This window comes from Bubalus bubalis, chromosome 1 (genome assembly GCF_019923935.1).
Source record: "Bubalus bubalis isolate 160015118507 breed Murrah chromosome 1, NDDB_SH_1, whole genome shotgun sequence".
In the NCBI taxonomy this organism is placed as follows: Eukaryota; Metazoa; Chordata; class Mammalia; order Artiodactyla; family Bovidae; genus Bubalus; species Bubalus bubalis.
Window position 1 is genome coordinate 175328232 of NC_059157.1, and position 16773 is coordinate 175345004.

General features: G+C 38.1%; 1 protein-coding gene across 3 annotated transcripts in view; it reads left to right on the forward strand.

The window, feature by feature from the left end:
- Positions 1-16773, forward strand: part of PIK3CB (phosphatidylinositol-4,5-bisphosphate 3-kinase catalytic subunit beta) — a 180479-nt gene that overhangs the window by 118376 nt on the left and 45330 nt on the right. For all 3 annotated transcript variants that reach the window (XM_006069974.4, XM_025290968.3, XM_025290986.3), the window contains one exon: positions 16442-16630. In XM_006069974.4, the coding sequence (XP_006070036.3) occupies positions 16442-16630 (189 nt within the window). The remainder of the gene's footprint in view (positions 1-16441; positions 16631-16773) is intronic.

Sequence of the window (16773 nt, forward strand, 5' to 3'; positions counted from 1 at the left end):
CAAAAGCTTAGGTGATTTGCATCATCTTCTGGCCCGGAGGCCTGTTAACATTTTAAGACCCTTTCTTCAGAAAACTTACTTTTCTCTAAAGGTGATTGGTCAGGAGCCACCCTCCAAAAGCATTAGATAAAGTTGCATTCCTACAGAGCAAAGGTGTGGTGGGCTATAACAAGAAAAAGAGTTAACTCAAGGGCCCCAGGTTACAAACATTAAAGCTACTACTTACACCAATTATATTAATTTATACACTGGCAGGGACACAGCAGGTAAGGGATATGGAGACTTAGCAGCAAACATTGGCCCAACAAGTGAAAATCCCTTCACCAATACAATTTCTAATCAATCTTTTAACTGCTCAAAGGAATCTGTGTTTAGACAGTTTAGAACATCTCATGCCTCTCACAGTTGGGAGGCTCTGAGCAATCACATGTGGCCGGAAAAACCTATTCAGGCAGGCTAGAGGATTTCCAAAGGAGTTTGTAGGTTGAAACACTGTCACACCCAGGAATTGTTAACTGGAGCTGTAAGCTAACTCTTTTTTCAGAGAGAGGTAGTGGGGGACAGCCCCCGTAAAGTCAGAGGTGTAGGTGAAAGCACGAAGCAGAAAGTAGGCAGACTCTGGTTTTGGGGGTAGATGCTCGAGAATTCCCAGGGGGACTTCTGAGGCTCGATCCCGCCTTTTCGTATGCCGAGCCTCCTTCCTCATGACCTTTGCCACGGGAGGAGTTCCTCACCCTGGCTCCTGGCAGTGATAGACTTCCAGTTGAGCTATTCCAGATCCTGAAAGATGATGCTGTGGAAAGTGCTGCACTCAACATGCAATATGCACTCAATATGCAATATGCCGGCTCCCAGCACCAGGAGGCCAATGGAGATAATGTATATGCTTTTATTATTTGTACAGAATGAATGCAATATTTAATGTTGTAGTTAGAGAAATGTCTGGCCCAGGCTGTCTTCTTCATTTCTTTTTCTTCTTCTTTTTTTCTTTAATTAAAAAATTTTTTTAAATTGTTTTTAAAATTTTGGTTGCCCTGGTCTTCCTTGCTGTGCACCGCCTTTCTCTAGTTGCAATTAGCAGGGTCTACTCTGTACTTGCAGCACGTGCGTTTCTCATTGTTGCAGAACAGGGGCTATAGGGCGTATGGGTTTCAATAGTTCTACTTGTGGGCTCTAGAGCCTGGGCTCAGTAGTGGTGATGCATGGGCTTAGTTGCTCCGTGCCATGTGGAATCTACCTAGACCAGGGATTGGAACCCGTATTGCCTGTATGGGCAGGCATATTCTTAACCACTGGACTACCAAGGAAGCCCTTTTTAAATTGAGGTACAATTGCTTTACAGTGTTTCAGGTGTCAGCAGAGTGATTCAGTTTTATATATATGTTTCAGATTTTTTTCCATTATTGATTATTACAAGCTACTGCATATAGTTCCCTTTGCTATACAATAGATCTTTATTATCTGTTTTATATATAGTTGTGTGTATCTGTTAATTCCAAACTCCCAATTTATTCCCCTTAACTTTCTTCTTTGGTAACTGTAAAGTTTGTTTTTTGGTGTTTGTATCTATTTCTGTTTTGTAGATAAAACTTCACTTAGTGTGATAATCTAAGTGAATTATACTTCAGTTAGTGTGATAATCTCTAGGTTCATTCCTTCTCCTGTAAGTGGCAATGTTTCATTCTGTTTTTAAATGTTATTTTATTGAAGTATAGTTATAATTTTGTGGTAATTTCTACTGTATAGCAAAGTGATTCAGTTACACATATGTGTACATATTCTTTTGCATTATGTTTTATCACAGGATATTGAATATAGTTCCATGTGCTATACAGTAGGAAATACTTCATTCTTTTATGACTAATATTCCATTGTAAGATGTGTATATATGTGTGTATACATACCACATCTTCTTTATCCATTCATCAGTCAGTGAACATTTACATTGCTTCCATGTCTTGGCTATTGTAAATAGTGCTGCTGTGAACATTGGTGTGCAGGGATCTTTTTAAGTTAGAGTTTTCATCTCGTCTGGATATATGTCCAGGGGTGGAATAGTTGGATCATATAGCCACTCTATTTTTAGGTCTTTTAAGGAACCTCCATACTGTCTTTTATAGTGGTTGCAGCAGTTTACATTCCCACCAACAGTGTAGTTGGGTTCTTTTTTCCTTACACCCTTTCCAGCATTTATGAATTATAGGCTTTTTGATGATTACCATTTTGACTGGTGTGAAGTGGTACCTCATTTTTGTCTTGATTTGTATTTCTCTAATAATCAGAAATGTTGAGAATCTTTTCCTGTGCCTATTGGCTATCTGTATGTCTTCTTTGGAGAAACAGCTATTAATATTTAGATGTTCTACACATTTAATATTTTTTTGTTTGTATTTTTTTATTGAGCTGTATAAGCTGTTTGTATATTTTGGAAATTAATCTCTTGTTGGTTGCATTGTTTGTAAATATTTTCTCCCATTCTGTAAATTGTCTTTTCATTTTGTTTATGATTTCCTTTACTGTGCATAAGCTGTTAAGTTTAACTGGCTCCCATTTGTTTACTTTGGCTTCTGTTTCCATTACTGTAGGAGACAGATAAAAAAATGTTGCTGCAATTTATGTCAGAGTATTTTGCTTATGTTTCCCTCTAGGAGTTTTATAGTACCATTTTGAGTTTATTTTTGTGTGTAGTGTTAGAGAATGTTCTGATTTCATTCTTTTACATGTAGCTGTCCATGTTTTCTCAAAGCTACTTATTGAAGAGACTGTCTTTTCTCTATTGTATATTCTTGCCTCCTTTCTTGTAGATTAGTTGACAATAAGTGTATGGATATATTCCTGGGCTTTCTGTTCATTTCCATTGATCTGTGTGTCTTGTTTTTGTGCCAGTCCCATACTGTTTGATTACTGTAGCTTTGTAATATAGTCTGAAGTCAGGGAGTGTGATTGCTCCAGTTTTGTTCTTCTTTCTTAAGATTGTTTTGGATATTTCCCAGGCTGTCTTATGCTTTTTATAGAGTTCTCCAAAATGTCCATAGCCCTGCAGTGCAAGTAACTCCTACTACAAATACTTTCAAAGTACAGTTGACCCTTGAAGAACACAGTTACTGCATAGGTCCTTTTACACACAGATTTCTCATTAAATACATACTACAGTACTGCATGATCTGCAAGTTGATTCAATTTGTGGATACAGAACCTCAGATACAGAGTATCAACTGTAAAATTATATATGGTTTTTGACTGTGCCAAGAGTCTGCAACCCTAATCCTCATGTTGTTTAATGGTCAACTGTAGTTCTCTTTAATGAAATAAAATAATTTTATTACAAGTATACACTTTTCAGCTTGTCTGGAAATTATGGAAGCATACAATTGCAGTCTGAGAGATAACATGTATATACTCCTGTCTTCATTCTCATGCCTATTTTTAGTTACCCTTTATTAGTCTTAATATTGCTCTTTGAATATCAGAAGCCTAAATTAATTTGTGTTTTGTCTCCTATGATCTGCTGCTATCTTACATAAATCAGAGGTTCTTTCCTTAATGAGGATGCAATAGTCTTGTCCAGGTTTGCTGTATTTTTTGTTTTTAGTGGGCACATAGTTGTTGTTCAGTCACTCAGTCACATTGACTCTCTGCGACCTCATGGACGGTAGCACGACAGGCTTCCCTGTCCTTCACCATCCCTTGGAGTTTGCTCAAAACTCATGTCCATCGAGTCAGTGATGCCATCCAACCATCTCATCCTCTGTCGTCCCCTTCTCCTCCTGCCTTCAGTTGTTCCCAGCATTAGGGTCTTTTTCAGTGAGTCAGCTCTTCACATTAGGTGGCCAAAGTAGTGGAACTTCAGCTTCAGCATCAGTCCTTCCAATGAATATTCAAGGTCAATTTCCTTTAGGATTGACTGGTTTGATCACCTTGGTGTTCAAGAGACGTTCGTAAGTCTTCTCCAGCACCACAGTTCAAAGGCATCAATTCTTTAGCGCTCAGCCCTTTTTATTGTTTAGCTCTCACATCCATAACATGACTATTGGAAAAACCAGAGCTTTGACTGTACGGACCATTGTAGGCAAAGTAATGTCTCTGCTTTTTAATACACTGTCTAGGTTAGTCATAGTACAATGAATAAACTATATGGAACCAAAAATAAGTTTTTTTACTAACTGCTACTTACCTTTCTCTCCTAGAGAGAAGTGTATAAACAGTTTAGCTTTGTGTGTACATATCTGTATATTTTTTTTAAAGTTCGAGATCTTTTTACTTTCTTCCTTTTCATGCAGTGCATTTTATGGATTTTGTAATGTTTGTAGGAAGAGTTCCACTTCTCTCTTTATGAAAGCCTTGTTAATATTTCATGACATTAATTACTGATACCATTAGTTATTAAATATTCATACCTCCACTGATGTATGTTTGCTTATTTCCACTTATTCTCTACTAAAGCTTTGTTGCAGTGAATGTTTCATATGTCTTTATACATGTTTGTGTTTTGTAGGATAAATTCATATAAATAAAATTATAGGTTGTAAGGTTTGTCTCCTTTTAGTAAGAATTCTATCAAGTTGCATACCCTAAAAGAGTTAAAACACACTGTGGGAGAGTTTCTATCCTTTTGCATTTCTGCCAACCCTTTTAATTTATTGATTCAGTGAACATAAACTGATGTCACATTATTTTAACTTGCAGTTTCTTATGATTAGTCAGGTAGGAGTTTATTTATCTTTTAAAAGATTTCTATCTTTTAAAAGATTTGTTTATTCCTTTTTCATGGCTCTTCTGTCACATTAATTCTCTCTGAGGAATAAAACAATCTTATCTTTAAAGTGGTCTTGCTTCTTCTTTTGGCATCTGTCTTTTCTTCTTATTTTGGCTTTTCTCAGTGTTTGGTGATTCTTAGTTTAGCTCTTTTGTACTTGTGGCCCCCTGGTTGTTTGCTTATTCACTGTAACCTGCATTCAGTGTCTGTAGGATTTGGGGTAGGCTGTGCTGAAAATAAGTTTCCTGTATGTGAAGATTTCCTCCTGTCTGAGATCAAGTGTCTCCCAAGTACTCAGTATCCTGCTCCTCACCTCAGTTTTGGGCTGATCCCATTGCTGTTTCAGCTCAGCACAAACAGAGCAAGGGGCATATGTGACCATAGCAGCCGCTCCACCTGCAGATTGGTTACTACTAACTTCCCTGATGATTCCCCATGGCCACCTCTCATTCCTTGAATCCTCTGATTCTAAGCTGGAATGTATCCTGGAACTGTGTTTCTCACTACCGCTTGAATCTTAGTGGATCTGATCCCTGGTCCTATCTGCTTTCTCTCAGTAAAGGATTCCTATGTTAGGCACTTTCTTTTATATCCCAGAACTGTTACTGCTGAGTATTTTTAAATACTTAAAATACTTCATCTTTTTGAATGAAAGGAATAGAGAGAACTATGTTCTCGTTCCACTGTTTTAATCCTCTCTTCATGTATACGTCAAGAGCATGTTACATTCTTTAATAAGATCATGGTAAGTTCACTTGTTGAATTGTGTGTGTGTGTGTGTATATGTATGTGTGTATATTCAGTCACTCCATCATGTCTGACTCTTAGTGACCCCATGGATTGCAGCCCGCCAGGCTCCTCTGCCCATGGAATTTTCCAGGCAAGAGCACTGGAGTAGGGTGCCATTTCCTCCTCCACGGGATCTTCCCATCCAGGGATCCAGCCCATGTCTCTTGCATTGGCAAGGAGATTCTTTACCACTAGCGCCCCTAATACCCAGTTTATGTACTACATTTTGTTTATCCAGTTGTTTGCTCCCACATTTTAGCTATTGTGAATAACACTGCTATGAACATGAGTGTGCAAATATATTTTTGAGATGTTGCTGTCAGTTCTTTTGGCTATGTACCCATAAGTAGAATTACTAGATCATATGGTAATTTTGTTTTTTATCTTTTGAGGAACTACCATTGTTTTCTAAAATAACTGTTTCATATTACATTCCCACCTGCAAAATCCAACTGCAAAAGGATTCTAGATTTTTCATATCCTTCTCAACAGCACTTCTGTTCTTTTGAAAGTGTTAAGCCTACTAGCTATTGGCATTTTTAAAAACATGTAGTTGCCAAAGATTGTGGGATATCTGTAGAATAGAAAAAAAATGGGATCTTTGTGAATTATGATTCTTGAATTGGCAGCTTTTGATCTTCGTAGCCAGTAGTTCCCAACCTGTGGCTTTTTTTTTTTTACCTCAAGTGGGGCATTTAGTATGTCTAGAAGTTTTATTTGTCTCAGCTCACTGGAGGTTGTTTCTGACAGGTAGTGAATGGAGTTCAGGTGCTACTCAACTTCCTACAATGCACAGGACCATCCTCCTATGAGACAGCATGGGGGTGAGAAACCCTGCTCTAATCTAAAACATGTGTGTTAAAAAGTTTTATTTTCTTATTGCTGAATCTCAGGCGCAAAATCTTAACGACTGGCTTCTGTGAATGCAGATAGTGACTCAGCCTTTAGTTCAGAGGTTCTGGGGATCTACCTAGAATGTTTTCTTAATAGAATGATTTGGAATCTTTAATGCCCTCCATTTGATGGAAGAAAGGAGCAAACATTTAAAAAAAAAATCTCAGACTTTCTGAAAACCTGAGAGAAGAGTATGAAGAATTCCTGTACAGCTTTCTCCAACTTCCCCAACTGTTAACACTTTGCCATATTTGTTCTATCATTCCATGTGTGTGTAATGCATTTCTTTCAGAATCATTTGAGATAAAGTGGCATGCATTATGCCATTTATCCTTTAATTCTTCAGTGTATATTTCCTAAAAATGAGAACATTCTCATAGTTAACCAGAATCAATTCATGAAAATCAAGAAAATAATGTTGATACAGTTCTATTGTCTGTTCCCCACATTTCATTCGTATTTAGCCAGTTGTCTCAGTAGTGTTCTTTAGGCCCAGGATTCAACCCAGGATTACTCGTATTTCTTTGACATGTGTCTTTAGTTTCCTTCATTCTAGAACAGTTCCTCAGTCTTTCCTTATCTTTAATGACTGATTTTTTTAAGGATACAGATCAGTTACTTTGTAGAATGTCACTCAGTTTGGATTTGCCTAATGTTTTGTCATGATTGGATTCTAGCGATGCATTTTTAGCATGAATACATTGAAGTGGTGGGGGCTTCCCTGATGACTCAGTGGTAAAGAATCTGCTGCCCATGCAGGAGATGCACAAGAGGACGGTTTGATCCCTGCATTGGGAAGATCCTCTGGAGGAGGAAATGGCAACCCGATCCAGTATTCTTGTTGGGATAATCCTACGGACAGAGGAGCCTGGCGGGCTGCAGTCCATGGGGTTGCAAAGAGTCGGACACAACTGAGCAAATTTAAGTGGTGATGTGTCCTTACTGCGTTTTACTCACAGGCAAACAATGTCAGTTTGTCATTTTGGCTCTTTTTTTTTTTTTTTTTTTTTTTGGTTGTTGCTGTTCTGTTACAGTTGATATTAATTATTATTGCTTGGTTAGGATAGTGTCCATTAGGTTTTTCTACTACGAAGTTAATAAAGTGAGTAATTTGTGGACTTATTTTGCAACTTAGGAAACATACTGTTTCACAGCTAACTTTCACCCACTTGTTTTAGTATTTATTAATACAGATTGTCTGAACCAGTATTAATTACAGTGGTGTCCAAAGTGTGATTTTCAAATTTATTTTCCTTTTGGGCTTGTTAGTTGATGTATACTGTAGGGTAGATGTTTTTCTCACACCCCCAACCCCCATTTATTTACTTAAAAAAATTATAGTAGTTTGAATTTGTGATTTCTTTTTTATTTAATGACATATTTAATTTTAATGTGCAGATTTGACCCAGATTTTGCCTGTGGCAACTCAAGTTCTATCTTGTGTCTGTTTGATCTGTCGACATCATTCTTTGAGCATCTACTTCTTTCTGGTACAAGAAAGTCTTCCAGCCTCATCTGGTGATTTCTTTACCCCCACTTTGGTTTCTCTGACAAAATGTAGTCCACTGGAGAAGGGAATGGCAAACCACTTCAGTATTCTTGCCTTGAGAACCCCATGAACAGTATGAAAAGGCAAAATGATAGGATACTGAAAGAGGAACTCCCCAGGTCAGTAGGTGCCCAGTATGCTACTGGAGATCAGTGGAGAAATAATTCCAGAAAGAATGAAGGGATGGAGCCAAAGCAAAAACAATACCCAGCTGTGGATGTGATGGGTGATAGAAGCATCTGATGCTGTAAAGAGCAATATTGAATAGGAACCTGGAGTGTTAGGTCCATGAATCAAGGCAAATTGGAAGTGGTCAAACAGGAGATGGCAAGAGTGAACATCAACATTCTGGGAATCAGCGAACTAAAATGGACTGGAACAGGCTAATTTAACTCAGATGACCATTATATCTACTACTGTGGGCAGGAATCCCTTAGAAGAAATGGAGTAGCCATCATTTTCAACAAAAGAGTCCGAAATGCAGTACTTGGATGCAATCTCAAAAATGACAGAATGATCTCTGTTTGTTTCCAAGGCAAACCATTCAATATCACAGTAATCCAAGTCTGTGCCCCACCAGTAATGCTGAAGAACCTGAGGTTGAACAGTTCTATGAAGACCTCCAAGACCTTTTAGAACGAACACCCAAAAAAGATGTCCTTTTCATTATAGGGGACTGGAATGCAGAAGTAGGAAGTCAAGAAACACCTGGAGTAACAGGCAAATTTGGCCTTGGAATATAGAAAGCAGAAGGGCAAAGGCCAGGAGACTTTTGCCAAGAGAATGCAGTGGTCATAGCAAACACCCTCTTCCAACAACACAAGAGAAGAAAGACTCTACTCATGGACATCACCAGATGGTCAACACCAAAATCAGATTGATTATATTCTTTGCAGCCAAGATAGAGAAGCTCTATACAGTCAGCAAAAACAAGACCAGGAGCTGACTGTGGCTCCGATCATGAACTCCTTATTGCCAAATTCAGACTTAAATTGAAGAAAGTAGGGAAAACCACTAGACCATTCAGGTATGACCTAAATCAAATCCCTTATGATTATACAGTGGAAGTAAGAAATAGATTTAAGGAACTAGATCTGATAGAGTGCCTGATGAACTATGGACGGAAGTTCATGACATTGTACAGGAGACAGGGATCAAGACCATCCTCATGGAAAAGAAATGCAGAAAAGCAAAATGGCTGTCTGGGAAGGGTTTACAAATAGCTGTGAAAAGAAGAGAAGCCAAAAGCAAAGGAGAAAAGGAAAGATATAAGCATCTGAATGCAGAGTTCCAAAGAATAGCAAGAAGAGATAAGAAAGCCTTCCTCAGCTATCAGTGCAAAGAAATAGAGGCAAACAACAGAATGGGAAAGACTAGAGATCTCTTCAAGAGAATTAGAGATACCAAGGGAACATTTCATGCAAAGATGGGCTCGATAAAGCACAGAAATGGTATGGACCTAACAGAAGCAGAAGATATTAAGAAGAGGTGGCAAGAATACACAGAAGAACTGTACAAAAAAGATCTTCAGGACCAAGATAATCACGATGGTGTGATCACTGACCTAGAGCCAGACATCATGGAATGTGAAGTCAAGTGGGCCTTAGAAAGCATCACTACGAATAAAGCTAGTGGAGGTGATGGAATTCCAGTGGAGCTATTTCAAATCCTGGAAGATGATGCTGTGAAAGTGCTGCACTCAATATGCCAGCAAATGTGGAAAACTCAGCAGTGGCCACAGGACTGGAAAAGGTCAGTTTTCATTCCAATCCCAAAGAAAGGCAATGCCAAAGAATGCTCAAACTACCACACAATTGTACTCATCTCACACGCTAGTAAAGCAATGCTCAAAATTCTCCAAGCCAGGCTTCAGCAATATGTGAACCATGAACTTCCAGATGTTCAAGCTGGTTTTAGAAAAGGCAGAGGAACCAGAGATCAAATTGCCAACATCCGCTGGATCATGGAAAAAGCAAGAGAGTTCCAGAAAAGCATCTATTTCTGCTTTATTGACTATGCCAAAGCCTTTGATTGTGTGGATCACAATAAACTGTGGAAAATTCTGAAAGAGTTCGGAATACCAGACCACCAGACTTGTCTCTTGAGAAACCTATATGCAGGTCAGGAAGCAACAGTTAGAACTGGACATGCAACAACAGACTGGTTCCAAATAGGAAAAGGAGTACGTCAAGGCTGTATATTGTCACCGTGCTTATTTAACTTATATGCAGAATACATCATGAGAAATGCTGAGCTGGAGGAAACACAAGCTGGAATCAAGATTACCGGGAGAAATATCAATAACCTCACATATGCAGATGATACCACCCTTATGGCAGAAAGTAAAGAGGAACTAAAAAGCCTCTTGATGAAAGTAAAAGTGGAGAGTGAAAAAGTTGGCCTAAAGCTCAACATTCAGAAAACAAAGATCATGGCATCTTAACATGGTCCCATCACTTCATGGGAAATAGATGGGGAAACAATGGCAGTGTCAGACTTTATTTTGGGGGGCTCCAAAATCACTACAGATGGTGATTACAACCATGAAATTAAAAGATGCTTCCTCCTTGGAAGGAAAGTTATGACCAATCTAGATAGCATATTAAAAAACAGAGACATTACTTTGCCAAAAAAGGTCCATCTAGTCAAGGTTATGGTTTTTCCAGTGTTCATGTATGGATGTGAGAGTTGGACTGTGAAGAAGGCTGAGCCCTGAGGAATTGATGCTTTTGAACTGTGGTGTTGGAGAAGACTCTTGAGAGTCCCTTGGACTGCAAGGACATCCAACCAGTCCATCCTAAAGGAGATCAGTCCTGGGTGTTCTTTGGAAGGAATGATGCTAAAGCTGAAACTCCAGTCCTTTGGCCACCTCCTGCGAAGAGTTGACTCATTGGAAAAGACTCTGATGCTGGGAGGGATTGGGGGTAGGAGGAAAAATGGACGACAGAGGATGAGATGGCTGGATGGTATCGCCAACTCAATGGACGTGAGTTTGAGTGAACTCCGCGGGTTGGTGATGGACAGGGAGCCTGGCGTGCTGTGATTCATGAGGTCACAAAGAGTCGGACATGACTGAGCGACTGAACTGAACTGAACTGATCTGAACTGAACTTTGATTTCAGTCATTCCTCCTGGGAATCCTGATTCCTTTTGTTTGTCAAAAGTATTTAGATTCCAAATTCTGGGCACTCAGTATTTTCATTGTCCTTGGCATGCAATTGCATTAGGTCGTTTCATGAAACAAAGCTAGGTAGTATGTGTTTGGCTGCATATTTGAACATTCCTGGTGACTCAGTGGTGAAGAACTCACCTGCCAATATAGGAGATGCAAGTTTTATTCCTGGGTCAGGAAGATCCCCTGGGGAACTAAATGACAGTCCACTCTAGTATTCTTGCCTGGGAAATCCCGTGGACAAAGAAGCGTGATAGGCTACACTCCATGTGGTCGCAAAAGAATCAGACATGACTTAGTGACTAAGCAACAACAAAAAGCACCGAGACATGGTTTTTTTGCTTTATCTATCTACTGAAAACCTCAAGTTCTTATCACTGCCTCTTATTTGGATTCACTACCACAGGATTTCTTTTTAGTCTGTGCCTTTCATTGGAAAAGACCCCGATGCTGGGAGGGATTGGGGGCAGGAGGAGAAGGGGATGACAGAGTCTGAGATGGCTGGATGGCATCACTGATTCGATGGACGTGAGTCTGAGTGAACTCCGGGAGTTGGTGATGGACAGGGAGGCCTGGCGTGCTGCGATTCATGGGGTCGCAAAGAGTCGGACACGACTGAGCAACTGATCTGATCTGATCTAACATATTTTAATTTACCTTTTCTGACAGTGAGTAATCTTGATTCCTGTCAACCTTAACATACTTATTTGCTCAATCCTCTGTTTGTAATTAATCTCCCAATCATTTAACTGTCTTGTTACTCTCTTTCCCACCAGCCATGACTGCATGGGCTGTCTCATCCTCAGCTGTGTGTTTGTCAGGTCCCCAGTCTGGCCATTGTATAGTTAATTCTGTCCTTTAATAGCATATTGCTAACACATTTTGAGTTTCTAGCCTCTCTGAATATGACAGATGAATTTTCCTGGCCCCTGACCCCCTACCTCCAGTGAGCAAGGGCAAAGAGCCATAGTCTTTTTTCATATGCTCATGGCAGGATACATATGATGTGTTTTATTTTCGTCAATAATTCATAATATGTATATGAGTTTAAAAATATATACATAAAAACAAAGAGAATATGGGTGTTAATTTTCATTTTTTTCCCATCATTACTTAAATTCAAGCATCTTAACATGAGTAAAAGTTCTTCAGTTGCACTGCAGTATAATTTTTCATTGCTGATTGTTTTGTAAAAGAATGTAAGGTTCTTAGTTTTTTTGCTTCCTGCAACATTTCTGGTAGTTGTTTGTTTTTACCTTGGACTTACTCAGTACTGTGCTTTTCATTGCTCAGTAAACAATCACAGTACAATTACACAGCTAACTCATTGCTCTTCCCTCTTCCTTTACTACTGTGTCTTCAGGATATTTACTTGTAGCAGGTCTGCAAAGTCTTATTTTGATCCATGAGATTATAGTAGGTCTGCTAGCTTTTTTCACTATTTAACTCAACAGCAGTCTGCCTTTCTCTCGCATGAACAATTTATATTCTTCGTTGTTTCAAATATCAGCTTTCACTTTTATAGGTAAGTGTAGGAGTTTCATTTTCAAATTCTGATTACTTATCATGATCATTTTTCAAAAAAACTCAGTCACGTTCGTGAAATAAAGTATACCTTTTTTAGATTGAGGCTCTGAATATAACCCACTGTAATTCATACATGGGAGGAGATAGGGAGTTTGTGTGTGTATGGATACATGTGTATAAAAAGAGGTTATTTTTGCTAAGAGCAGTTTTAGACTAGAAACAGATTTAGGAGGACTGTACAGAGATTTTCCATATATCTCTGCCCCTGCACATATCACATATATAGGCCTCCTGTTTATCAGCATCACTCACCAGAATGGTACATTATTACTAGGGAAGAATCTACGTTAATATATCATAATCACTCAACGGCCATAGTTTCCCTTAAATTTCCTTCCTGCTGTTGTGTATTCTGTGTTTGGACAAATGTATAATGAGTTCCAAGGTAGTGCAGTCATAAACAAAACACCTGCCAATGCAAGAGACTCAGGAGACGTGGGTTGCATCCCTGGGACAGGAAGATTCCCTGGAGGAGGAAATGGCAACCCAATCCAGTATTCTTGCCAAGAAAATTCCGTGGACAGAGCCTGGTGGCTACAATCTATGTGGTAGCGGAGTCAGACACACTGAGCATGCATGCACACATGCATAATGACATATCTATCCCTGGCAACCACTGATCTTTTTAATGTCTCCATAGTTTTGCTTTTTTTCAGAATGTTGTAGTTGGAACCATTTCACATATAGCCTTTTCCGATTGTCTTCTTTCTGTTAGTCATATGCATTTAAGGTTTCTCTGTGTCTTTTTTGTGATATGATAGCTAAATTCTTTCAGTGCTAAATAGTTTTCCTTTCTGTGTATTCCAGTTTATCCATTCAGTTACCCATTCACCTACTGAAAAACGTCTTGGTTGCTTCCAAAGTTTTGGCAACTTTAAATAAAGACATAAGCTTTTGACTCCTTTTGGTGAATATAAATAACCAAGGAGCGTGATACTGGATTGCTAAGAGTGTTTAGTTTTGTAGGAAATTGCCAAACTGTCTTCCTAGGTGATTGTAGTATTTTGCATTCCCATCAGCATTGAGTAAGAGTAGCTCCACATTCTTAGCAGCTTTTGATATGGTCAGTGTTTTGGATTTGGGCCATTCTAATAGGAGAAGGCAATGGCAACCCACTCCAGTACTCTTGCCTGGAAAATCCCATGGACAGAGGAGCCTGGTAGGCTGCAGTCCATGAGGTCACTAAGAGTCGGACACGACTGAGCGACTTCACTTTCAATTTTCACTTTCATGCATTGGAGAAGGAAGTGGCAGCCCACTCCAGTGTTCTTGCCTGGAGAATCCCAGGGACGGGGGAGCGTGGTGGGCTGCCATCTTTAGGGTCGCACAGAGTTGGACACGACTGAAGTGACTTAGCAGTAGCAGTAGCAATAGGTATGTAGTCATATTTCATTTTTGATTTAATTTTCATTTCCATGTTGACATGTGATGTTAAACATCTTTCATATATCAGTTTGTTGCCTTCGCTCAGTCGTGTCTGACTCTTCGTGACCCCATGGACTGCAGCACACCGGGCTTCCTGGTCCATCATCAACTCCCGGAGCTTGCTCAAACTGATATCTATAGAGTCGGTGATGCCATCCAACCATTCTCTTTCGTCCCCTTCTCCTGCCTTCAGTCTTTCCCAGCATCAGGGTTTTTTCCAGTGAGTCAGTTCTTTGCATCAGGTGGCCAGAGTATTGGAGTTTCAGCTTCAGCATCAGTCCTTCCAATAAATATTCAGGACTGATTTCCTTATATATATATATGTATATATTTTACCATTTGCATTTATTATTTGATGAGGTATTTGTTCAGGTCTTTGATCTGTATTCTTGTCTATTGTTTGTTTTCTTGCTGTTGAGTTTTAAGAGTTCTTTGTATACTTTGGATACCAGTCCTTTATTATAAGATATGTGCACATATTTTCCCCCAGTCTGTGGATTGTGTTTTCATTCCATTGACAGCTTCTTCTGGAGAGCAGATAATTTAAAATTTCATGGAAGTTTAGCTTATCAATTCTTTCAGTGATGGATCATGCATTTCGTGCTATATGTTAAAAGTTATCACCAAACCCAAGGTCATTTAGATTTTCTCCTGTTTTCTTCTAGGAGTTTTATAGTTTTGCATTTCACATTTATTTTTACCTAAGTCTTATTGACCCTAAGGGTCATGTTGACCTTAACCTTGTTCTTTCTTCTTTGATAATGTGTTGACTCTTCTGAGTCTTTTGCCTTTCCATATAAACTTTAGAATCAGTTTTTTGATAGCCACATAATAGCTTACTGAGATTTTAATTGAGTTTGAATTGAATGTATTGATATTACGTTGAGGAAAACTGACAGTATTGAGTCTTCTTATCCATGAACATAGAATATAACTCCATTTATTTAATTCTTTGATTGCTTTCATCAGAGTTCTATAGTTTTCCGTATATAGATCTTGTATTTATTTTGTTAACTTTATACCTGTTTCCTTATTTTGGGGTAATAATGTAAATGATATTGTGCTGTTTAATTTCAAATTCCACTTGTGTATTGCTAATACATAAGAAGATGATTTACTTTTATATATTAACCTTGTATCCCACACTTGGTGTAATTGCTTATTGGTTCCAATGGTGGTTTCGTTGACTGTTTCAGATTTTCTCTATGGGCAATTATGTTATCCTAATTCTTTTTAACGTATGCATATACTTTTTGAATCTCAGTACTTTAGAAAGTTAGTGGTTTGATTTATTCAGTTTAATGTTGATATGAAATCCCAGCTAAAGTAATTTCAGGTACCAAATAGCATAGTAATAGAATATATTAATAACTCCTTACACAGTCTTATCAGATAGTTCTGTAGATTTTTTGAGGGGGTGGGGTAATGGAGATACATTTTTGCCTAAATCTATAGTTTTTCTTTATATTTGGGAAAATTTGTATCTCTTTCTTTCATGTTAGTCTTAATTCAGAGTTTGGATTGAATAAACAATATGGTCCATTTTCTTTATTTTAATATATTCTTAAAAGGATTGGGAAAGAAAATGGGATAACTAATTTTTTTTTAATGTTTGATTTTAGCCAAGATTCAATTCTTAATCTAAATGGTTTAGTGCCTCAGAGCTAAGAAGGCACCTGTTACTTTTTTCTAAAAAAACTTCATATATTTGGTTTATCTTTGATTTTGTTTTTTTCTTTATAGCAATTAAAAATTTCAAAAGATGAGAAACTCAGTTTAAATATGACTTCTTTTTAATCCAAATTGCAATTCTGCCACCTAGTGTTTGTACATGGACTTTAAAAGAGGATTCTTTTTATTCTTTCTTTTAAAAAACTACAAATAATTTTTCCTTCATCTTTAGTTTACAAATTTAATACTCAGCTTAATAAAACTTTTAAAGGAAGTTCCAAGTTTTTAATGAATTAGATTGTTAGTATCTCACATTTTAAAGTTCATTAATTATTTTAAAAATTCCTGGTATAATTAACCCTTGAACATCACGGGTTTGAGCTGTGCAGATCAAGTGAATGTTTTTTAATATACACATTCTGCAGTACCATATTATTCGTGGTTTGGTTAAATGCACGGATTTAGGGATTTTCTACTGCTTGGGAGTTGGTGCTCCTAACCCCTTTGTTCAAGGTTTCAGTTCAGTTCAGTTCAGTTCAGTCGCTCAGTCGTGTCCGACTCTTTTTTAGTTTTGTAACGAGTAATTTTGCTCTCTTAGAGTCGAGGTGGAAAGAAGTTTCTTGCTGTACTGAAAGAAATCTTGGACAGGGATCCTTTGTCTCAACTATGTGAGAATGAAATGGATCTTATTTGGACTTTGCGACAAGACTGCAGAGAGAATTTCCCACATGCATTGCCAAAATTGCTGCTGTCGATCAAGTGGAATAAACTTGAGGATGTTGCTCAGGTAACAAGAGATCATTTTTGTAACTCCATTTGGTGGTTGTATTACTTTATTGATTTCATGTAAATTGTCCTTTCCTACAAAGGTATGTTTCCATAGGTTGTATAATTTTCTGTAGAAGTTTTCAGGTTTTAAACTTAGACCTT